Here is a 24,538-nt window from a genome sequence, read left to right on the forward strand (position 1 = left end):
TTAGATCTTTTTTTTCCACATCTGGCAGGCCAAATGGAACCTTGTGGTGGGCCAACTTCGGCCCACGGGCCCCACTTTTAACCCTTCTTAAAAAGCATACAGACGTTAGCCAAAGACACCACAGTGTCTCAACTGGTTCATAACTGTGTGAAACCGTCTATGAAATGAATCTCTACAGGAACAAATCAGCACCATCACATCCTGCAGATCATTATCTGAATATTGTCCAATAATTACATCAAAATTATTCAGTCATTTCTCAGATTATGAGAAGATTTCACAGAGTTTGATAAGCTGGTAAGTTTTAAAGGACAAATATTATAAAACCACATTGAGTGGTTTAAAACTTCTAACCAATCACAGGGCTCTTTGAGTTATTATTGGTCTGAATACAACCAACAAACCCAGAAGAGCAAAGGTTTCTTTACTGTGTGTGTGTGTGTGTGTGTGTGTGTGTGTGTGTGTGTGTCTGTGATCACACTGATATATATGGAGTCAAAATTGCCCTTTTATTAAAAAAGGGATCCGGTCCAGCTGGTGTCGCCCTCATTCAGTATCATGCATATGCTGCACATTGAAATCTCTATTTATTACAGAACTGATCAATGTGATAGTTTATTGAAAGATGATTGTTACAAAAAAAAAAAAAAACAGCTTGACAAAGATTAAAGGAGCAAACGTCAACATTTGATTTGCATTTTACTGAAAACAAAAACGGACAAATTCTAATGCCTTCAGTATTTGCACCAAATCTCAGCCTTCGTCAGCTTCAGTCCAAAAATAGCGGTCAGGTTTGGCTTTGAAACGCCGGTCGAGCCGCGGTCCTGCAGCCTGAATCATGGAGGCGATCCAACGCCGAGCAGATCCAAGATGGCGCTCTGCCATTTCCAAAGAGACTGATCTCTTCTCTCTCTTGGCTTTTTCAACTCTGTGATGGTGATGCCAAGCTTTGGAGGGCCTGGCACCGCACACACTCTCCTCCTCCTGGTGTGTGTTTGCATGCTGTACCATCAAAACACACATATACTGTACAAACACACATGCATGCATATTAATAGCGATGACAGATGAGTCACGGACTGGAACATTACTTCAGGCCAAAATCAGAGGAAGGAGGTCATCCAAAATCCTCCCCCAAAACACAACACGCACACACACACACACACACACACACACACACACACACCACGCCACGAAACAGCAAACACAAACATACAAATACATTTTTAATCAAAAAAAATCTCATCTGCTGCAAATCCAGTCAGAGAAAATGAGGCACAGTTGTACAGAGGTTTAGATTTCCTCCACGTTCTCTGTATGTGAGCTGCTCGCACACACTGCGCCAAGTCACCTGTTCAAGACTGACGCGTACACCTTTAATCAGCCTCACAAGTCAGCAAACAAAGAGACTCCAAATGCTTTTAATATGTTTTATTTCTTAAAGAATCATCATTTCTAAAAGCAACCTGATCTCCAGAACACTTTCCATCTGTAGTCGCACCTCAAAAGTCACAAAAACAAATTTAAAAACAGCAAATTTTGCTCAAATTGCAGAAAATCCTCATGTATGAAAACTAGTGAGACGAACTTCTTATTGAAACCAGCTGCTAACAGGGAACCTGATAATGTTAATGAGACATTTTGTGAACTTTATCTGATGAAGGTGGCAGCTTCTGGAGGCAACACCTCTAATCTACACACACTCCTTCACACACACGCGGGCGAGGCTGCCAGAAGAGCCCAGCAGCAAAGACGTAAACACTCAACAGATCCTGAGCCTCATCCACCGACCTCTTATAAACGGTGTGATCAGTTCATTATCTGATGGGAAGTGGTCATTCGATGCGTCTCTGCTCCAGGCGTCACCAGATTAGAAACACTTTCATATGTGGAACACATCCAATGAGCAAAGAGTTGAGAAGACTGACAGCCTCTACGAGCCTCTACGAGCCTCCATCAGCTTATTTTTTAATCTTTATGGAGAGATGCAACAATTCTCATGAGATTAATGCACAGACGATACAAAAATATGATGATGATGATGATGTGCTTAAAACCCAAAGCGTTTTGAATCTGGAAGCGACTCTTCCTGTTGATGAGGAGAAGAATAAAAACCTATTCAGCCCGAGTGGCGGTGGTCTGGTCTACGATGAGTGCGTGGACGCAGTCAAGCCAAAGACTGGACGTGACCTGACATCACTCAGCTTTACAGAGGACGTCCCTTCAGCGTCATCACGCTCCAGTCAGGAGGCTCACAGCGACGTCGCTTACATGCAGAAAATGTTCCAGATTTGCCCTCATTCCAAAAAATAAGAAAATATTCCTACTCAGCTGTTCACATGGCTAATGACGATAAATATCCCACTAATATTCCTGTTGACATGCGTCCTCTGATTAACAAACACAGCCTCCCTCTTTCACTCCTCCTTGAATCAGAACCAGAATTGACTTTATTGACAGAGTACGTGTATTTGGAATAATAGTGGAAAATCAGTGTGTTTGTTTCTCTTGTTCGAGTCTCTTCCATTGTTCGGGGTGTCGGGATCATCAGTCTGCTGCAGGACCAAACATCTCAACCATCACTCCATCACTGCATCCTCACTGAACAGACTGGAGATGCTTCTCGGCCGTCATTGGCTGTCTAGGACTTGGTCTTGGCTCCTATTGGACAGGAGACCCCTGTGCCTCTCAGCCCACAGTATCCATCAGGGTTTTTGCTCAGGTACTGCTGGTGGTAATCCTCTGCGTAGTAGAACGGCTTGGATTCGGCGATTTCTGTTGTAATCGGGCCAAAACCTTCTTCTGTCAGCACCTGAAAGAAAACACAGAGTTCATGGATTCACGAGGACGTGAAGTGGTGAAATACTGCTTCAAAAGAACAGAGATAACAGACGACTGCAGTGATCTCTGCGGGACCACAGCAGGAACAGAGTGCATGATGGGAAATGAAGTTCTATTTGATCTGTAACATGTTAAAAACCTCCTCTTGAAATGACGTTTTGTTTGTTACATCATCACATCCCATAATTTCTTTTCCTGCCACCAAAAGAATCATTTGACTTTCAACTGAACTCATCTCGCCAAGGTCTCACACTGCAAAGTGCTTATTATCATCCTGGAAAAAAGACGTGTTTCAAGCGTTTTGTAGCTCCAGGTACTGACGAAAACACACACACACACACACACACACACACACACACACACACACAGTAGAATCAGTTGGTGATGACACCTTCTCCTCCTCGTGATAAAAATTACTCAACCAGATGGCGTGTGGGTAAATTAAAAGACAAAGAGACACGGCAAGTACGAAAACACACACACACACACACACACACACACACACACGCTCTCACACACACACACACACACACACACACACACGCTCTCACACACACACACACACAAACACACACACACACACACACTTCTGAAAGTGATGGAGGCGTGTCGCTGTGTCTTTTAGCATGTGTGTATGTATGTTGACAGCATCATGCCACAGAGGAGGGGTGAGCCGAGCTGGGTGTGACATTTGATCTAAAAAGCTGCCGTTTGTCCTCCTGACACGACGGCGACTCAAAGCTTCTGAAGTTTCCTGGTGATTTTAGAAACCAGCGAGCTTTCGGTAAAGTCAGACGCGTCTGAACGCAGCATACATGTATAAAGAATCAGCAGCAGAAGTAAGAGCAGGTAAAGAGAATCCTGTGACGGCGTCTCTTAGCGGACAGGTTCAGTGTTAAACACCACGTTTCCTGTTTTGGATGCACTTCCTGTGTGAGCGCTCGGATCTCCTTGGGGAAATACTAAAAGTTCTCTGTTTATTTATAGTACAAGAAACAATCAGACCTGAAGCGGTGCTGGGTAATTTCACACATTGGTGCCTCTAATAGTTAGTGAGAGGTAATTGTTTGAAAACCATTTTTACTTCATTGACGTCAGCGCTCGGATGTCGTTAAAGAAAACAAAGAAAGAGGGTCTGCGAGGCTTTTTTTAACAAAAACTACCAAAGAGACGTTCAGCTTTAATGGACAGTGTTCGCTCCCTGCTGCCCCACTCATCACTTCCTGCTGCCCCACTCATCACTTCCTGCTGCCCCACTCATCACTTCCTGCTGTCCCACTCATCACTTCCTGCTGTCCCACTCATCACTTCCTGTCCTGACACCATTAAATGTGAGAAGGCAGGGTGGAGGTACGACATGCAGCAGGTCCAGTTATTTAAACAGCATGTAGTACCTCTCAAACACAAAGGGCTAAAAATAGTTGAAGGCAGATAAAGTCACACAGAAATAAAGTGGTTTTAGCCTTGATTCAGAATCTTGTGAGAGCTTATTCCAGATATTTATGTTATATTTGTGCGCCATTTTTAAACAAACCTTGTGAACTAGTGTCCGACGGCCTGAGAGGTCTGCAGAGCTCAGTTTAAAAGTCTTCACATCAGGGACCACGTTCAAAACACGTTCATCCCAGAAAAGACAGAAGACGCTCTGAAGCACATTCAGCCTCCAGCTCATTCCCATCTGCAGCCCCCCCGCAGGAAACGATGCAACACAGAGCAGAACCATCATCACCAAATGTCAAAAGTCACGAAAAACGGTCGTCAGACGTCAAATTAATGCACTTAAAGTGAAAGCATCCGACGCTGAATCTGACTTGATTTTACACCGTTCATCGTTCCAGCCTCACGTAACAACACAAAGCAAAGCATCAGTGATGGCTGAGCTGAGTTTGAGCCACACGTCTGCCTGTCGGGTCTGTCAGAGTTAGGCTGGGACTCAGGGTCCCCACCGATCCACCTCCAGGCCTCTGCAGGTCCTAATGAACCGGTGGGTCCCACAGGAACACGTGAGGCCGGGGAAACATGTTCCAACACGAAGAAACTAAAATGTCCACAGAAACATCTGAAACGGCTCCTGCAGCACCATCAGTGTGGAATGCAGCCAAATACATTTACTCGAGTACTGTACTGAACTTGAGGTACTTGTACTTTACTTGAGTATTTCCATTTTTTGCAGCTTTCTACTTCACAACATCTCAGAGACATAATGGATCTTTCACTCCACTACATTGGCCTGTCAGCTTTAGTTACTTTGCAGATGACTTCCTGTCTGATTTTGGTGGACTGTTCCTTTAAGATCCCGGATATCAGCTCAGTGTATCGGCTATAGATAGCTTTAAGCTAAAAATACGGGCAGTGACATTCCTCAAACACGACCCGCGAAACCCAAAATGGCCTCGTTTTCCGCTAACCTGGCCGAGCAGCACCGTCCCTCCTCTCAGCGTCGCAGTGTGTTTGTTTGGGCTGGTCCTGCTGCCGCGTTAGCAGCCTGCTATAAATGCATAATTCACATCCATTAATTTGCATGTCAGAGAAGTAGATTTCTCATTTGAAATGCAAATACCTTGACTGCTCTGGTAAAGCAGGGAAATGTGAACAATGCTGATAAGCACCCACGAGACAGAGAGAGGAATGAAAACGCTGGAATGGAAAAAAGGTGAAGCTGGCATGTTAAAAACGCCAGAGAGGGATTTCAGAGACAAAGAAAAAAGCGAAGGCAGAGAGAAGCAGTTGTTTTGTGTTTAAGGAGGAGAAATATGGATGTTCGCGAGGAGAAAACGCAGCCCAGAGCTTTATCAGGAGCGAGAGAGATGCCAGAACAATGAGTACACACTGCTTCAGCTCCCATGCCTGCACCCAGCGAGTGAGCACACATTATTACATAAAGCACACACACACACACACACACACACACACACACACACACACACACACACACACACACACACACACAGTCACCACTTCCACCTGCCATTTTAGACCCAGTGCACACCCTAATGATGGGTAGGAGGCAAGAGAAGAAAAGGGAGGCTCCTTTCATGCTTCAGACAACTGCCAGCCGCCTGCAAGGTAATTTTCTGCAGTGCTGTTGTACCTTACACACACACACACACACACACACACACACACACACACACACACACACACACACACACACACACACACCAAATTCCCCAATCGCTCTCTGTGTGAACAATACAATCAAGCCAGGCAGCATAGCGAACACAGTCAATACCCTGACACCAAATTAAGCAGACTGCTCTGTGTCAGTGTCTCCACCGCCGGCCTGAAACTCCTCTCCTCCTCCATCTGTGCATCACCGCTCTCACTCCTCCATCTTTTATGTTTGCATGTACGAAAAACGTGGCTGGAAAAGAGGCAGGAGGCTTTATTAACGCAGACTCAGGAAGGCGTTTCCTGGGAAAGTCCTCTGTGCTGAGACGCGTTTTCCACTTTGTGTTTGGACCGAGAGAAGAGTTCAGGGGACGAAGACGAGAGCCACCGACAAAGACTTCATCAACAGGAGCGACTCCACCAAAGGTTTTCGGGAGCACAGGTTCATTAATATTTTACAGGCACATGCATGTAAAGGCAGTGTTTGAGGTGAGTGCAGCGAGATGATGCACCTGCTCTCTGAATTATTGACATTTCCTCATCTTTTCAAGCATGAAAACGTTCAGATTTAAAGATACCGAAGCTTCACGTCACATGCGAAGCACCAAATATACGGTTACCAACAACCCGAGTCAAAACATAATCTGAACAAACCCTGACAGTCAACGTCTGCATATGTGTGTGCGTCAGTTTTGCAACTAAAGCGATTTTAGTGGAGGACAGATTTAAGGCCCAGATGGTTTGGCATGGAACGTGTTTGCTATAGGCCAACTGCTCACACACACACACACACACACACACACACACACACACACACACACACACACACAGATGGGAGAGGGTGGGGGAGACAATCTGGTGAGAAAAAAATGAGAGAGGAAACAAAACCTAGAAAGATGATGGAGCGATGAAGATGATCTATCAACTGTATCCGTCTATATTTCTGTAGATCCTGTGTGTGTTTGTCCACCTCTGATCATCACAGATAGAAGCTTTGGGCGCACACACACGCACACACACACACACACGCACACACAACTATATGAGACGACTCAAAAGGTTAAGAATGATGCTTTTCTATTAGCAGCTTTAGCATTTTTAGCATTTCATCTGCAGTCAGTTTGCAGAAATTTGTCTGATGGATTTTAATGTTTGTTGTTGGAAAATGTTCGACGATGCAAAACTACTGGGATTCGTCCTCTGGGGACCAAAGACGTCCAGAGCATCAGTCAGGCTAAACCCTAATGCTTTGCATGCCACACCATCATGCATCTGTCCTGCTGCTGGCGCTCGCTCTGATCCTTCTCTTTCCGTTTGTGCTTTGCTGCGCTGCATTTTTGTTCCTCAGTGACATCCTCTTCAAACAGCATAAAGCCACTGTGACACAACACGTTTCATCATAGTTCAAAAACGACCAAACCCAACATCCGATCATCACCTCTCCACTGACCAGCAAACTGCAAACACGGAAAGAGACTGAACGACTTTTCGTGTCAGATCAGTTTTTAATCAATCAGGATCGGCTTTATTGGTCAAGTGTGCGTCCACATACGAGGTGTATGACTGAACACTGCACTCAATGCACTTGCATAGAAAAGGCTGAAGGAGTGAACAGTCTCCACAACGTTTGTGTGGACGGCCAGTCGGTGGACGTCAGAGGGTCAACGACACCGTACGACTGCTAACTGCTCATCAGAATGACGGCTGGTGGAAGAGGTCAAAAAAACCCTCCCACAGTAATCATCAGAGCAGCACGCCCGCTCTGTGTGTTCCAGTTGGTCTAATAACGTTAAACGATGAAGCCCCTGCTCAAACAGTTAGCAATTAAGACTGAAGACGGCAAAATGAGGAATTAAATAATGAACAAAGTCAGTATTTTTTACTTATTGGCAGCTACAGAGAACTGAAATAACTCTTTCGAGCTGCAAACCCAGGAGGCAGGAGCCACATCAGCCGTGTTTCCATCAGATCACAAAAACAGGTTTGGGGCTCGAGCAGCGACGAGACACGACGAGTCGAACAAAGAGCGGGCAGACCAATCCAACGAGGGACGGACAAGGCGAGCGGAGGAGAGAAAGGGAACTCTAATGAAGACCAGACGACACTAGAACAGAATAGAAAAGAATAGAATGGAGTAACCACCTCCTCGTCAGTTTCCATGGCAACAAGCCCTGTTGGTGGGATGGCGGTGCAGAAGTCTCAGCAGGAGAGAGTTCAACAGAGGGAGTGTGTGTGTGTGTGTGTGTGTGTGTGTGTGTGTGTGTGTGTGTGTGTGTGTGTATTGACTTTAAAAGCATATGGACAATGTTACACACACACACACATACATATATTTCAGTACTGAGCATCGGTGAGACAGACCGAAAGAAAGACGGCTGGGCAGCAGAGGGGGATGCTGGGAAATGGAGTCAGAGGAGAAAGAACAGGCTGATAAGGAAGAAAGTAAAGACAGAAGGGATTACAGAGAAGGAGGAGAGAGGAGAGAGGAGAGAAGAGTGAGGAGAGAGGAGAGAGGAGAGAGGAGAGAGGAGCAGAGAAGAGATGAGTGAGGAGAGAGGAGAGAGGAGAGAGGAGCAAAGAAGAGACGAGTGAGGAGAGAGGAGTGAGGAGAGAGGAGCAGAGAAGAGAGGAGAGAGGAGAGAGGAGAGGATGGAAGGAGGCATGTGTGCACCTTCTGGTATTCATCTTTGGAGGCCAGAGCTTCCTCGAGATGCTGCGCTGTGTAGGTGTAGATGGCAGAGCGGTACGTCGTCCCAATGTCGTTCCCCTGTCGCATCCCTGAACGAACGCGCGCACACACACACACACACACACACACACACACACACACACACACACACACACACACAATGTGAATATCAAGATTTCAGCTGACGCGAGGAGCCTTCGTCCTCAGCTCTTGGCAGAAGCAGCATCACATCATCAGAAAACAACAGCTGACAGCGTTTCCAAAAATATCACTTGTCTGTCTTGGCAGAGCTGAATGCTGCTTCTGACCGCGCTGATCATTTCATCACGGATCCTTTCATCACTTCAGCGTCAGCCTGCCAGCCTGCCATCCACGACGTTTGGTTCGCTCAAAGGGTCGAGCCACTCGAGTGCTGTGGCTCCAAAGATGCCAAAAAAACCCAACAATTTTTGATCTTTTGTGAACGACAGGTCAAATTTTCATGACCGGATGCCACTGAAGCCCGACCTGTTCTTGCTAACATTAGCATGCTAACATGTTGTGACATCCTAATTAGCACGTTAAAATGTAAACATGGTACAAGCTACATGATAAAAATCAATATGCTAGCATGCTAATATTGGCATGTTAGCATGCTAAATGTTGCTATATACTGCTCAGCGGTCTGGATGACTGAGACATACAAAATGCTACATGCTAATCTGTTCGTAATGTCTTCAGTATTAATCTAAGATGTAAAAAAATAATAGAAATTAACAAAAAACACTGAATACAAGGTGTGTTCAAGCTTCCTGTTTATCGATCAGCAGGTTCAGTTCAGTTCAGTGTGTGTGTGTGTGTGTGTGTGTGTGTGTGTGTGTGTGTGCGCACGTGTGGCTGACGTTGTACCTTGAGTCGGGTCATGGCTTTCCCAGAAAACCTTGAGCAGCTTGGCGAAGCTGATCTTCTCTGGATGGAAGACGACTCTCACCACCTCAGTGTGGCCCGTCATACCTGCAGAACACGCCACCTGTGAGTTCACGTGTGTTTGACTTTCATCACAAATGTTTGAGGTTCACAGCGTAGAATCAAATCTGAAGAACATGGAACTGAAGGCCATCTCTTCAAGAAGGTGTGGAGAATCATCTTCCTGGTGAACTTCCATTTTAGGAACTCTTGGTTGTCCTACGAGAGTCCTGAAGTGAGACTGCTCATTCAGCACTTTTATGAGATTTTCAAAATATTGTCAAACTTATCAGATTTACACCTGAAAACCCAAAAAGCAGCTCCTGTCCTTGAAAAGCTTGTTGTGGTCCAAAGTTGATGGTAATGCTGAACCGTAACAAACGAGCCTCCTGCAGACAGACAGACAGCAGCTGGTGTCGGTAATGAGTGTGACCCAACACGCTGCACCTCCTCTCTCTCTTATTACTTTTTTAATATCTGGAGTTATGGATTCCTACAGTAGATATTGGCGAACAGAGACAAAGCGGCGGTCGATATTAAATTAATGCCTCACCAAACCAACCTCACAGGAATGAATTCATCTCGGACGAGAAATGAAGCGGCGCTCGGAAGCAGAACAGAGGGTGAAGCTGCAGACAGCTGCTGTCCACACGAAGCACGTTTACCGTTATCTTACATCCTCTTTACGTCGCCATTTCAACCCGAACGGCTGACTGAGAGCCTGATCTACGGACCCCACGACGCAGTAAAGACAATGACCTCTGAAGCACATACAAATACACAGTGTACACGACAAAAAAAACCTCAAAAATATACACATTAAAGACTCGTTGACATCTTAGAAACTAATAAAATAATCTGACTATTCATTGATTGATAAAGTAAAACAGAAATGTGAATATTTCATGAGTTTATCAGCATGTTTTTTCTACAAAACACTTTAGCTAATTCACAGCTGACAGGAGCTGTGATTAACAGCACCGAACAAATAAATCCATTTCTGTTCATGCTAATTAAAAAATGTTTGAATGCTAAACGCAGATTAACAGTTTACCTGCTAAACATCACGTTAGCACTGCCGTTGTTAGCATGCTGACGTTAGCATGGCAGGTTAGGTGGCACGGTGGCACAGTGGCAACACTGTCGCCTCACAGCAAGAAGGTCCTGGGTTCGAACCTCGCTGCGGGCACTGGGTGTGTCCTCCACCATGCTTCGGTGCCTGCTGCTCGAGGAGGGCCTTTCTGTGTGGAGTTTGCATGTTCTCCCCGTGTTCACCTGGGGTATCCTCCGTAAAATATACCCCCACAAAAAACATGCAAGAAGATCACCACCTGACCAATGGTGACAGAAGAATGGGTCCCCGGGCGCCGGTCTGGCTGCCCACCGCTCCTGGTCTGCCGCGGAGGAAGGACGACCAGGATGGGTCAAAAGCGGAAGACAAATTTCACCTCCGTGTGTTGTGCGCGTGTGTGTGACAATAAAGGGGAATGTCTCCCCCTGATTCTTCTTCTTAAATTCTCTTAAAAAGCATTTAGCATCTTTTCTGATTTTCACCACTATCATTGAGTTCGTTGTGTTTCACAATGGCTCCCCATAAAAAAGAGATGAGCAACCTGTTGTCTTCCAGCTCTACTGGGAGTGTGTTCTCTCGCTGTGCGAAGTGAGGGCAGAAAACGTCCACTGATGGACGAATCTGTCCAGACTGTTTGACAGTCATTTGTTTGTGAGTCCAGAAGAATAAAACTAAGCTGCAAAGAAAAAGAGACAGGTGGCGAAGAAGGTCTAACGATGGATTCACTGTGTACTGGCTTACTGGAGGAATCACTGGGAGGTCTGGGCGTGCATCACACACACACACGCACACACACACACACACACACACACACAGAGTGGTCAGGCATCAATAGCAGCCTTTTCCATGCCCCAGTATAACAGGGCCTGAGGGAAATTATTCACACTTCTGTTTATGTGTGCCTTGTTTTCCACAATCTATTGACTCTCAGCTGACAACACACTGTTTGTTTGTGTGTGTGTGTGTGTGTGTGTGTGTGTGTGTGTGTGTGTCAGTATGCAGAAGCTACCTGTGCAAACTTCCCTGTAGGTGGGGTTGGGTGTGTACCCTCCTGCGTAGCCCACTTGGGTGGAAGTAACTCCATTTTGTCTCCAGAACTTCCTCTCCGCTCCCCAGAAGCAGCCCATACCTTCAAGAAGAGACACGGAAGCTACGATAAACAGCAGACACGAGCGAGCAGCGCCCCAAGACAGAACAGTATCCACACCTAATATCCTGGAGGTCATACCAGCGCTGCCCAAACTGCCTTCACTTCCTGTTTTCTGATCGGGCTCTTACCAAACATGACCATCTCCGTCCCCTCTGGAAAAGGTGGAACAGTCCTGTTGCCGTTCACATCGTGTTTGGCTGCACGAGAAAGAGAGACAGAGACAGAATGAGGCTACGAGCATTAAAATGAAAGGAAGATCAAACATGAACGACGTGTACGGGCGAATATTTCCACCTGAGCCTCTGTTCAGCCCCCGCGTGGAGGCCGAGGCGGCTGCCAAACAGCTCGCCATATGTACCGTGTATTTTCAATGAAATTTTCATAAGACGCCAGCACCAAAAACCAAAAATGAAAGTACTGAATTCCCCTGAGACACACACACACACGCACGCACACACACGCACGCGCAGTGACCCACTTTAACAGTGGCGAGCAGCTCTGCTTAATTTCACACGAGCTGCATTCACTCCAATCAACACAGAGCCAGAGGTGCATGAGGACCCATTTGAGGCCACCCAACCACCTGGCTGAGCTGGAGGCTGTGTGTGTGTGTGTGTGTGTGTGTGTGTGTGTGTGTGTACAGATGGCTTGTTGTACAACACTGTGGGGGAGGGAGATGGATTAAAATAAATGGGATGGGGTAGAATGAGAATGAACCCAACATCTGGATCCCCCTCCCTCCAATCACCATCCCCCTTCTTCTCTCACACACACACACACACACACACACACACACACACACACACACACACACAGTCTTCATGCATGGAAGCATAATTGTTGTGTGGGGCAGCATGCCTATAGACAAAAGCAGCCAGATGGATGCTGCCAACCAATCAGCAGCCCTCCAAACACACACACACATCAAAGCAGGATTCGTGCATTCTCAGCTCACTGTATTCAGATCAGTTAAACTGGGCATACACACACACACACACACACACACACACACACACACTATCCGAATCTCTGCGAGTTGTCCTCGTTTGTCTAATTACACGAGCGGCCTTTCATCCCGCTGTGTGTCAGAACGACTGTGCACAGGTTTCTGTCATCTTCCTCTGGATTCTGAGGGGAGGAGGGCCGCCGCCGCCGCCGCCGCCGCCACCGCCGCCGCAGCTGTTCTCCATCTTGATTAGGTGCTGGGGAGCAAAGGGCTGCGGCTCCTCACCTCCCGTCTCTTTACAGTCCTGCTGCTGACGTGCTTCCCATCACAGAGCATTCCTGCTGTTTCCTGTGGATCCACGGTGAATCCAGCTCATCCCGTCAGTTTGGATAAAAGGAAATATTAAAGTGCTCCTGCAGTCAAATGTAATGAAATAAAACTTTATTCATACAGCCTCACAGATGTCTACTGAGCCTCGTAAGAGATTCAAGTGTGAGCAAAACGTCCAAAAAAAAAGATTAAAGCAACAGCACTGCTGAATGACGCTGTATATTTTTAGATTTTGCTGTTATTTTGTGCAATTTTTATGACAAATGTGTGACGATTTCAGTTTTGTCTTATTGATTATATCCATCTAAACAGTTTTTCCTGATTGGCTGACTGCAGCATCAGAACGATCTCATCACGTCTTTCTCTGCAGCACCGCGGCCTTTCAGTTAGCCAGCAGCTTAATGAGAAGCCCTGTCAGGTGGAAACATCACCTGTTCAGTCGAACAGGAAATGTGAGGCTGAGAGACTTTTCTGAACATCACAGACTCCGTCTTTCAACCGTCCCGTCGTCGTCATCAGACGCTGAAAGGACGCTGAGATTGACCTGGAGGTGCTGCCTGATATTTTCCCTGAAACCGATCAAATCTGAAGCTCAAACTGGGCGTCGCTCCAAAAAGCATCAGCCTTCGACGACTCGTTCGTCTCCACGACTGCACAGTGAAAATTTAGGAAGCTGCATCTCGATGCTGCTACAGATACTCTTCCTCCTCCCACATTATCCTCTGTGTGTGTTAGTAATGGCTGCCTTCAGGGACCAGTGAAGGCATGTTCATTACTCCTGCGCGCACACACACACACACACACACACACACACACACAGATAAACAATTTAAATGTAAATGTCAGTGGGGAAAGACAATAAGTCCAGACAGAATACTAATGAGTCTAACAGCTCTGTGTGTGTGTGTGTGTGTGTGTGTGTGCGTGCGTGTGCTCATGTGGAGAACATGATTAAAAATAAAACAAAAGCAGGAAGCAGACGATGCAGATCAGCTGTCACCTTCTTCCTACTGTACCTCTAATCGCACATACGCTCTGAAATGTACAAACCTCTTTGATAAGAACCGTCGATATCACCATACAGTGCAAACACACATGCGCGCGCACATACACACACACCTGCGCAGGTATTTTTGGAAATATCAGCTGATGAAACAAGCTTTTGATGGATATTTACTGCTGATTTTTCATATTTGTGCTCATTTAATGAGGATAATAAGAAAAAGTTATTTGGTTTCGATTCAGCTGAGACTCAGATGCGCTCAAACTAAACCGAAGCGTCCCCTCTGATCTGGGTTTGTTCTGCAGTTTCTGATTTCCTCTGCAGGATCTGCAGGTTTGACTTTTGGGAGTGCTGCTGTGATGCAAGGATTTGACTGCAGACTGAACAGGAGGGAAGTTCACGCTGTCCCTTAAGTCAGAGACACTGAATACATTTACAAGCAGACTGATTCTCCACTATCATTCCAAATATGAAAATCTTCTGAAGTTGAGGCGGGTCGTGTAAACCTATTATTCACTTTGGATATTCTGAAGTAGACCTTATTCCAAATGGAGACCTGTGGGATGTGCTGATATTCTTCAGGTTCTGTGTTTGCAGCACATCCAGTGCATCCGTCTCAGCTGGGTTTTATCGCGGTTTGCAGCACACCACCTCTCACCTGTCTACGCTAAGCTCTGCGTTAAGCCAATAGTTTGCAGCGCCGCTGCAGAGATGCACACACAAAAGAAAAGCCCACGTTTCAGGTCCGACATTACGAGACATTTGGATATCAAAAGGTTTTTGGATGTGCACAAATATCACGGCGCCGTCCTTTTTGAGAAGAGGGACTGAAAGAGGGAGTCTGTGTTCGTTAATCGGAGGATGCATGTTAACAGGAATATTAGCAGAATATTAATCTGCGGTCGCCGTGTTAACAGCTCAGGAGGAATAAAAGTTCTTCTATTGCTCCTTTTGAGGATGTAAACATTGTCACTGTGTGAGTTCACGTGTTCTCATTTTGACTCAAAAGAAGCTTCGACAGCAGCCGCAGCTTAAACAATAAGGGAAGAAATAATAATAACAAGAAGAAGAAGAAGAAGAAGAAGAAGAACACCTCGCCTTTCACATGAGAACTACAAACACAGATAAATGAGAAGATCGACACCACCCTCGTGTCTGTTTATGGACAGAAGAACTGCAGAACTGCAGCAGCGAGGACGGGATCTTTCCCTGGGTCCCACCCGCCAACACGACACAACCGGTGAACCAGAAACCACTTTGGGAACCTCTTTGAGGTGGAGGCGTGAATGTTGCCTCTGCAGCTTTTCATGTGTTTTGCTTTCAAGCTTTCAAGCTGCTGGAGCAGCAGTTAGTAAACAAAGTCAATGTACTATTAAATCAAAAATAGCCTCATAACCACAAGACGAGGGACAGAGATTCATTAATGTTCTAGGGTTACTTTTTCTTTGACACACACGTGCACATACACACACACACACACACACACACACACACACACACACACACACACACACACACACTCTGTAAACATGGAGGCATGTTCCATTATTCCACGCGTCCCTCCTTTGAAACGCCGTCCTCGTGGTCGTCTTTATCTCTCTGGGAATGATAACAACGCTTCTTGTAGATGAACTGAATTCATATTCTTGTGTGAGGTTGAGCACAACAGTGTGTGTGTGTGTGTGTGTGTGTGTGTGTGTGTGTGTGTGTGTTTCAGACTCATCACTATGGATTTCTATGCATTTTCACAGCGTTGCTTAACCTCACACGAGCTCTCCGAGCAGACGGAAGGAAAAAACACTCCGGATCTAAAAATACTCGACGCAGGTTTCTTCTGCTGCACAAACGACGCTCTGCTGTCATTTGAAGGGAGGATTTGAAGAGGTTGCGGGTAGTTTTTGTCTTGTTTCTACGAGCACGATGATTTTTACTTCAACCGCATAAAAGCCAGTTTCTGACTGTTTGCACTGGCAACTAATTTTCTTTTATTTGGTGGTACAGAGCAGTGAAAGAGGTTAGAAAGCACTTCAGGACACTTCACATCAAACAGCTAACCACTTCATTTTAGGTACAAGAGAGTGTGTGTGTGTGTGTGTGTGTGTGTGTGTGTGTGTGTGTGTGTGTGTGTGTGTGTGTGTGCAACCAGCCTGCCTCCCAGCCTCTTCCACAGCTCCCTAAATCCTGTCACAATAATAAGCCTGATCACAGAACAGGCCTTTATCCATGGCGACATCTGTGGCGCACACACACACACACACACGCGCGCGCACACACACACACACACAAACACACACACACACACACACACACTTTCTCCATTAGTGCTGCTCTATTTCAGCTCAGGCTTGCATGTGTGTGAAGGCAGGCAGTGCTGCTCCAGAATCAGCCAATCAGCACTCGACGGACTGCGTTTTATCTTGGTGTCCTTTCATCACGTCCTTCACTTTTTAATTTTCTGGAGTGAAACCAGCGATAACAAAACAGACGACGATAAACTCAAACGACGTGAAGCTGAAATAAACAGCTCAGCACTGAATCTCTGCGAGGGTTTCAAGTCGAAAGATGTAGATCAGCTTATTGACGGTGGATCAATCACGCTGCAAAGGTGAGCTTCAGTACATTTAACCAATCACAGATGACCCAGAAGACAAAGTGTCGTGACGTCACTGACTGAGAACAAACTGCTGAGTCAGGCTGCTGCGTCCCCGTCTCTGTCCACATTTCCTCGTTTAGTTTTTGCTTTATTCTCGTGTTTTTTCCTTCCGTCGTTCAGCCGAGGCAGAACGAAAAGTACCAGGAAGTCCATCAGCTAATGCTCACTTCATTCAGACAGCTGAGAGGACAGAGGTCACAGGACGTGAGGACGGACAGAGGAGCTCATAAAGGCCTCTGGATGGACTCCAAACAGGAGCAGCACGTTAGCATAAAATATGCCTGAAGTCATGTTTATGCCCATATAACACCAGTAAAATGCAGCTGAAACGTCCACAATGGACAACGCAGCAACCCATGGCAGCTCTGTGGAGCTCTCACATAGGCTAACCAGAGCATGCTAACCAGAGCATGCTAACGTTTGCTACACGTGAAAAAATGGAAATGCTGCTGCTTTAAATCGTCCATTTTTACACTAATGAAATGTCTTCACAGCTGATTCATAACAAACTAAACAGTGAACTGAACGGATCGATTCGATTCGATCGTTCGACGGTGAAAACGATGATCAGCAGGTTCGCCGACACGGCGGCGTTCTCGCTCCCCTCCTCGCTTCTCTCTGCTCGCTTGCCGGAAATGAAAAGAGCAGGAGACGAGGCCCGGGCCTCGCTCGCGGCCCCGGAGCGGAGCTCCAGCCTGGCCTGAGCGTCCAGGGCTCCCCCTGCTCCTCCCCCTGGAGCTCCAGACCTGACAGTGATAAATGAAGGACTGCAGCTAATGTCTGGCTGGGGGATATTGGAGAGTCTACACACACACAGAAAAGATTGCCTCAACTGCTCTGCAATTAAATCTCCAAAGTAACCTCCCCCCACCCTCTCCTCCTCCTGTGCCTCCCTCTTGATTGCCTGGTTTCTTCATCTTCCTCCTGCTCCCCCCTTCCCTGATCGTCCCTCCTCCACCCATGGCTCTCCTTCCCTTTATTTCTCCGTGCTACAGTTTCTCTCTCCCTCCATCCGAGCCTCTCAGTCAGCTCCTCTGATTGCCATCGCCGTTTTTATTACTGCCCATCATTACAGCCATCAGCGTTATCCTCATTGTTCTGCCGCTGACAGCCTTCTGCGCTCGTCTCCCAGCACACAGGACATCTCAAGGAAGCCGCGTGCTTGTTTAAATTATTCATTTTTATGAATAGAGTGAGTGTTTGTTAGAAAAGCAGGCCGCTTCATGGGCGTCAATGGGCTTCAGACACAATAGCCAAGGCTGTCACTGAGGAGATGCTCGGCCTGTTTGTGAACGTGGAGGACTCAATCTTAGAAAGACTCAAAGACGATGAAGGCTGCACTCGTGAGAGGCCAGTTAAACACAAGTTTGGCTGTTTAGATGTTTAACGTTTCATGGATATCACGTGTCCAGCTGCGGATCACGAAACTGAAACTTCACTTTTCTTTACTCGAGTCGGTCCAGGTCGGGGCTTTAAGGTCAGGATCGAGCAGGTTTTCCTCTGGATTTAAGGTCCAGTGTGGAGGATCTATCTAAATGGAATCTAATAAAACCTGAAAATAAGGAGTGCTCAGTTGGTTGCAATCTGCAGCCTCACCACTAGATGCCACTAAATCCTCCACGCTGGTCCTTTAATTCCAGATGCCCTCACAGACCTCCACGTCAGACCAACTTCATACCTGCGCTGGAGGTTTTAATTACACCTCAGATAAAATTAATTATGAAGCTTTCCTGTTCTTTTCCCCGACATCAAATTATCTCAAATGCCTCTCTCATTACTGATACGACATCTGTTTGGGTATAATTCGTGTTTGTACATGAAATTAAAGGCAAAATGTCCTTAAAAGACACAGAAACTTACTTATTTAGAATTGGATATATTCACATGTGTCTGATTTTGCCGCTGTGGACTCATTATGGCAGAAATTAACTGAAATGACTTATTAAGAAGTGTGCATACGTTCCCTTCAGTCAGTGCAAAGTTTCCTGGTTGTTTGCAGGAAATTTGGGAATCATTTGGAAACTATGAGCCAATGAAAGTTTCTCCTCTTTCCCTGAAGATGAACGTTAGCGACCATGAAGCTGCTGCTAACACAGAGTGTGTTTCTATTTTTCTGGTCACAGAGTGCACTACGCATTCTACGCCTTCTACACCTTCTATGCCTTCTATGCCTTCTACGCCTCGTTTCCTCCTTTGTTCTCCTCTCCTTTGAGTACTCAGAGGTTTTACTTATTCATCTAGTTTACTTTTCTTGGCTTCTCTTACGTTACCAACTCCAGCTTTAAAGTAAAATGTACTTCAGGTACTGACAATAAAAATTATTGTGTCCCATCATTCATGTCAAAGCAGGATTTTCGTGTTGGAGTTAATTGAGGTGGAGCTCATTTTAAAGTATTTTGTGATTCTTTTCATTCTGGATCAATCCGCTGATCATTTTCTCCATCGATCGATCGATCGTTTGGTTTGGAAAATAGTGAGAAATGTGGTCACAATGAGCCCAAAGTGACACCTTCACCATGTTTGTCCACATTAGTACAAATACATTCAAATCATTCGAAGGAAAAGCTGAATTAAATGACTTAAACTGAAAATAACTGCAAATCAACAAAGTAATTTTAGCAGATAAATCGTTTCCAGTGTACGTCCACTTACTGTGCTTTAATAGCAGTTTAGTTTCATGAGCTCTTGTGTGTTTTGTATGTAAAAATCTTTATGAGTCAGATGCAGTGGAGCAGATGAAAATACTCCAGGAAAGTACAGTTAATATAAAGCAACTTTATAAATACATGCATGCCAGTAAAACGCTGTATTTAAGCTGGTCACGGCTTCCTGGCTTCCACAAACAACTTTTTCTCTCTCTAATAAACTTGTGATGAGCTGAAATCATTAGCATGCGGTCCTCCCTGATTTCTCCGTGAACCTGCGCAGAAAGAGACGGTGAACACTGGCCGTTCCAGCGGAGCGAGCTGCACTAATGATGATTTACAGCTGCTAATTAAAAAGCAGCTGCTGGATGTCTGAACACATCTGTGTTAAGCGGCGATGAAGACGACGCTGACTTCTTCATTAGGCTTCAGTTTTCACTTTTGTCCATCTGTGTGTGGGTGTGTGGGTGTGTGTGTGTGGGGGGGGGAGTGACCTCTGACCCCAAGCATGAATCCCACGGTGACTAATGAGTTGTGTACGTTACATTCATGTTACCGGGCAAATGTTAGAAGAACAAGAGGCCAAGAGAGACTTTAAACAGCCAAAGTGATATAAATACACTGAAGAAGAGGAAAGTTCCAGATTCTGTGAGAACTTTTGATACCAAACAGCCTGATTTAGTGACAAAAAGAGCATCATTATTACATTATTCTGCAGTTATCACATCATTAGAGGCAGCTGAGGCTTGAAACTGAACATCTACACAGTATTTCAGACACAATTTAATCCAGCTCCCACTGGTCAAATATGAGGATTTGATGCTTTTTCGGTGCCATATATGATAACAGTTGGACATTGGCAAAATGCTTCATCAATCAACTGAGAAAATAATCAATAATCAAATAGTTAATTTCCAAAAAATGCCTGTTTCACATGACTGAAGGATTTTGAAGGAGCAAACATTTTAATTTTTGTTAGTTTCAGTCTCATAAATATCAAATATCAATCAATAGATTATTTACAATCCTGTGATCAAGCTACGATCAATAATCTATAATCCGAAGCTCGAGGACACTAAATGAAACCTGGGGTGAGATTCTTTTATCACCTTCTGTCTCCAGGATGAAGAATGAGCTTTCAGACTCAACTCAACACCTTCTCATCCCCTGAAAACCTTGTTTTTGCTGACCTCCGGTGGTTTAACTTGTCACCTGGCTGCTGTGACGTTCAGGTGTACTCTGAGACCTCGTGACATCACTGCTGGGTGTGGTCACAGGTGTAACAGAGCTCATTCCTGACCACAGGAGATGAAACAGGCTGGAAAGTTTCAACACTGCCTTTCAGCCACCTGGACGACCTCCATCTGCTCATGAGGATCATGCGGCGTGAACAACAGCTCCAGAACATCTACTAAATGGAGCCTGAGATCAACGACTGTTTCAACAATGAACGAATCTAAACCTGAAGGCTTCAGTTCAACATCAACCAAGTCAGCTGAGAGAAGACACGACAGAGGTCAAACATGGAGGGAAGCCCGCCTTTTGGTTGAGGCTTCTGGGCCGACTCGGCCTGCTTCACGTCCTCCAGGTCGGTTTCCAGACAAGTCGTCACACCAAAAGACAAACACACCAGACATCTCTCTGCGTTCCAGCTCCAACATTAAGATTTAGCTCTCAAACTGACGTCAAAGTGTTTCCACCAAAACATTCGAACAAGAAAAACTGATCTGAAGACGTTTCAAAGACAAACAACGACTCACACACAAACCTCTTGCTTGGTGAAGGGTTGGCCTTCCTCTGGCCACCGTTGGACTCTCTGAAGTCCTCGTCCAGGTCGGAGACGTTTGGCTAGTCGAAAAAAAAATCGCACTACTTTGTCGCCATTGAAACTACAGGTCGGCTTATCGGACACTGAGATCGAGTTTCACTTTGTCTCCCAACGTCTCCGACGCTGAGAATCGTTCAGAAAGAGAAAATCGCCTGTTTTGTTTTTTGGTTCCATTCCCTTTCAGAAGCCGAGTTTTCAGCCGTTTCAAAGTACTTTTTCTCTCTCGTCTTTTCGGAGCCGAGGCAGAGCTCGTCCCCGTCCTCCACCTCCACCACCACCTCCACCACGCCTGGACATTTCTTGATTTCCTCTGGCGCTGCAGCCCTGAGCCAGACAGACAAAGGAGGGGAAGCCCTGCCAAGTCTCTCCACTGCAGGCATGGCTTTTCCTTCCCTCTCTGCTCCCTCGCTCTTTCTTCGCCTCGCTCCATCGTGGCAGCGTTCCCGAGAAGCCTTGGCGATGCTCCAGCATGTCTGCCTCTCCGTCTGAACCCCTTCCATCCATCCATCCATCCCAATCGTCCTTCCGCGGTGGACCCCCGCCCTCCTAACCCTTCCACTGCCACATCCTCCTTCCCCCGTCCAACCCCCTCCAGTCCACAAAAAAACCCTTTGGTAAACGAACAAAAACTGAATGTAAGAGGCTCGTTTACACTCACATCTGACCCTTCACTCGTCCCGTCTCACCGCTCCTCTCTGCCTCTTTAACTCCGAACCCAAAAACAACAGAGTCAATAAACAGCAACTTGTCCACAACCTTTCCACCACTCGCTGCTTCCTGCTGTCATCTCTCTCTGCTTAATGTTAAAGGCTAGTGACTGAGTGTGTGTCTGAGAGTGTGTGTCTTGTGTCTTTTGTTCGGTGCCAGTGCAGATCTATTCATCATGTGCCAACACTCAGCGCCCTCACTTGTAGTGAAGAGGGGGCAGATCGCTGCCAACTGCCCCGACTGCCAACTTACTGCCGCTGTCGCTCTGTTTATACACACTGAAAACTCTCTATCTCACAAACACACACTTTTGTTGAAGCCACGTTACAGTGACAAACCCACAGATGTGAGGATTATTAAAAGCCAATACTGGTATTAATGAACTGAAGCTGCGAATATCTGATGTTTGTTACCGGTGTCCTTATTCTTCAAATTAGCACCAAGCAACAATTCAATATTATCTTCACAGATATGTTCATACATTAATTCACAATATTAATCTGTTTAAAATACAGATTCTGAGCAAATTGTAATTAAAGCGTAATAAGAGATTAAAATGTGTTTTTTGACACATGTAAAGAGGTTTCTGATGACATGCAGAAATCGTGATTTTATGCCAGATTAACGCCATAATTGATGGCAGAGATGTGAAAGATTTCCATATTTAAGACGAGCGAGTGTTCACATCAGACCACTGAGGACATCTGAATCCTTTCAGAGTTAGTCAAAGAGGGTTGAAAATACTGTTCGTTCAGGTGTCCGATGTAAAACCATTAACGCTGATTTAACAAGTGTTCGTCGTGATGCTTGTAGCCGTTATTTTAAATCGATCACCACAGATTTAAAACAAAAGCTAATGTCACAACATTTCCACCATTAACCGACTCGGCTCCTCCCGACCACAGACCGTTAGCAAAACATTTTTTTGCAGCGTTATGCAGTTAATTTCTTGCATTTTTCACCCTTATGAACAACAATACTTGGCACTCAATAAAAGCTCCTTGTGGTTTCATGGTTTGATCAATCTGAGTGACCATAAACAACATAGAACATCAGCATTTTGAGTGTGTGTTAAAGAAAATCACTTCCTGCCCTCCATCTGCAGCTCGCGCCCCAACAGAAGAGCGACATGACGTCACCTGCTAACAACCTGTTCTGGACTTTCGCTGACTTTAGGCATCAGTATATTCAGATATATAATAAGTTGTATATATCCTGGTTTCACAGTCATAATTAGGACCTGAACGTCAACTTGAACGCTGTTTAAATGTCAGAAATTTGTGTTAACCGTGGAAACTGGTGACATCTGCTCCAACAGTAATGAAACATTCATAACCACTGACATCTGACCAAAGTCTCTTAACGTCCAGGGGTCCTCAGCTAGATGTGTCCCAGGGCCGGGGCCAGGTTCACCGCTTTGTGAACACATGATTGGATGAAGGAGACTACAGACATGAACCATGAACACTTCAGAAAACTGCTGTCAGGAAACAGATTGATGATTGATGACTGACTTTGGTTTATATTGATGTTTTACAGAGTCCTATCTGTGCCACCATGCCTTCTGTATTTTTGTCTTTCTGGTTCTCAAATCTGGAAATCTTTACACACACGTGGCATTTTAAATCATGTTTTAAATATGCTGTGGTGGTGGGGGGTCGTGTGAAATGATGGTTGCTAACTGTTATTTAACTCCATTCTCCATGAGTTTCTTACAAACTTTAAGCGACCTGTAAACTGATGTAATCAGTCAGGAAATGCTGTCATACTTTCAAATGTCTACTGATAGTGTCCATTACGTCCACCTGCATTCAATAACAGTGGCTTTCTGTTGTCCGCCTCCTCAGCAGCGCAGTGCAGCACAGCCGTCTTTCAGCTGTGCTACGCCGGGAACACTTTTCAATCGGCTACTGTCGTCTACTTTCGAGGAAAGTCGCTACTCAACTCAAACAAACCTTAAAACCAGTTTACGTCTGTGTAACTGAATCTGTTTCCGTCGTGTAAGGAAGGCAGCGTTAGCCTGGAGTAGCCAGAAAACCACATAAACCAACAAACTGGCCACTCTCGCTCGTTATCTAACGCGGTTGCATCAGGAAGTTACATATTTTGCTAAACAGGCTAACGTTAGCATGCTAAAGCTAGCCGGCGTCAGTCTTACCGGACACTTTAATACTGGCAGTCCGGCCGGGCAGCGCTGTCTCTGGAGTGGGCATCTGGGTTTTAGAGGCCATTTCACCCATTCTGCTGTTGACAAAGTGACGCCAAAGTAGATTGAGCCTGGAGGAGGAGACCATTGAAGGACAGGAGCACCTACACACCTGCTGCGTACTGACGGCTAGCTCAGTTACCTAAGCTTCCGACATAACTGCCGTCCAGAACGTCGAGCTTGTGTAACGACAAAGTTCCCACGTGTTGTTGATCAGGACCACAAACAAACCGTCGTGCCTGAACATATGGGCCACAAACTTACACAGAAACATGACAGAGGTTATTAAACACTCAAGAAAAAATGCAGTTCCTGCACCAACGATGCCTAACACTAACGTGGTGGAGAAATGTTTCACATCTTAATATTTTACTAGTTCTTTCCACTGTTAAAATAACATCACATGTGTGC

The 24,538-nt window shown here is 45.7% G+C and overlaps 1 protein-coding gene across 3 annotated transcripts; it reads right to left on the bottom strand.

The window, feature by feature from the left end:
* Positions 1-586: 586 nt before the first annotated feature.
* msraa (methionine sulfoxide reductase Aa) lies at positions 587-24,538 on the bottom strand. Of its 3 annotated transcripts, none has more exons than XM_076755726.1 (6): positions 24,080-24,538; positions 11,937-12,005; positions 11,668-11,787; positions 9,530-9,634; positions 8,624-8,730; positions 587-2,812 (listed from the first exon to the last, which is right to left on the bottom strand). In XM_076755726.1, the coding sequence occupies exons 1-6, from the start codon at positions 24,213-24,215 to the stop codon at positions 2,642-2,644; spliced, it is 708 nt and encodes a 235-aa protein (XP_076611841.1). In that variant the 5' UTR covers positions 24,216-24,538; the 3' UTR covers positions 587-2,641. The 3 variants fall into 3 exon arrangements, with proteins under 3 accessions (XP_076611841.1, XP_076611843.1, XP_076611842.1); XM_076755728.1 differs by lacking the exon at positions 24,080-24,538 and adding an exon at positions 21,154-22,237; XM_076755727.1 differs by lacking the exon at positions 24,080-24,538 and adding an exon at positions 12,867-13,851.

Source organism: Chaetodon auriga, chromosome 18, assembly GCF_051107435.1.
Source record: "Chaetodon auriga isolate fChaAug3 chromosome 18, fChaAug3.hap1, whole genome shotgun sequence".
NCBI classification, from domain to species: Eukaryota; Metazoa; Chordata; class Actinopteri; order Chaetodontiformes; family Chaetodontidae; genus Chaetodon; species Chaetodon auriga.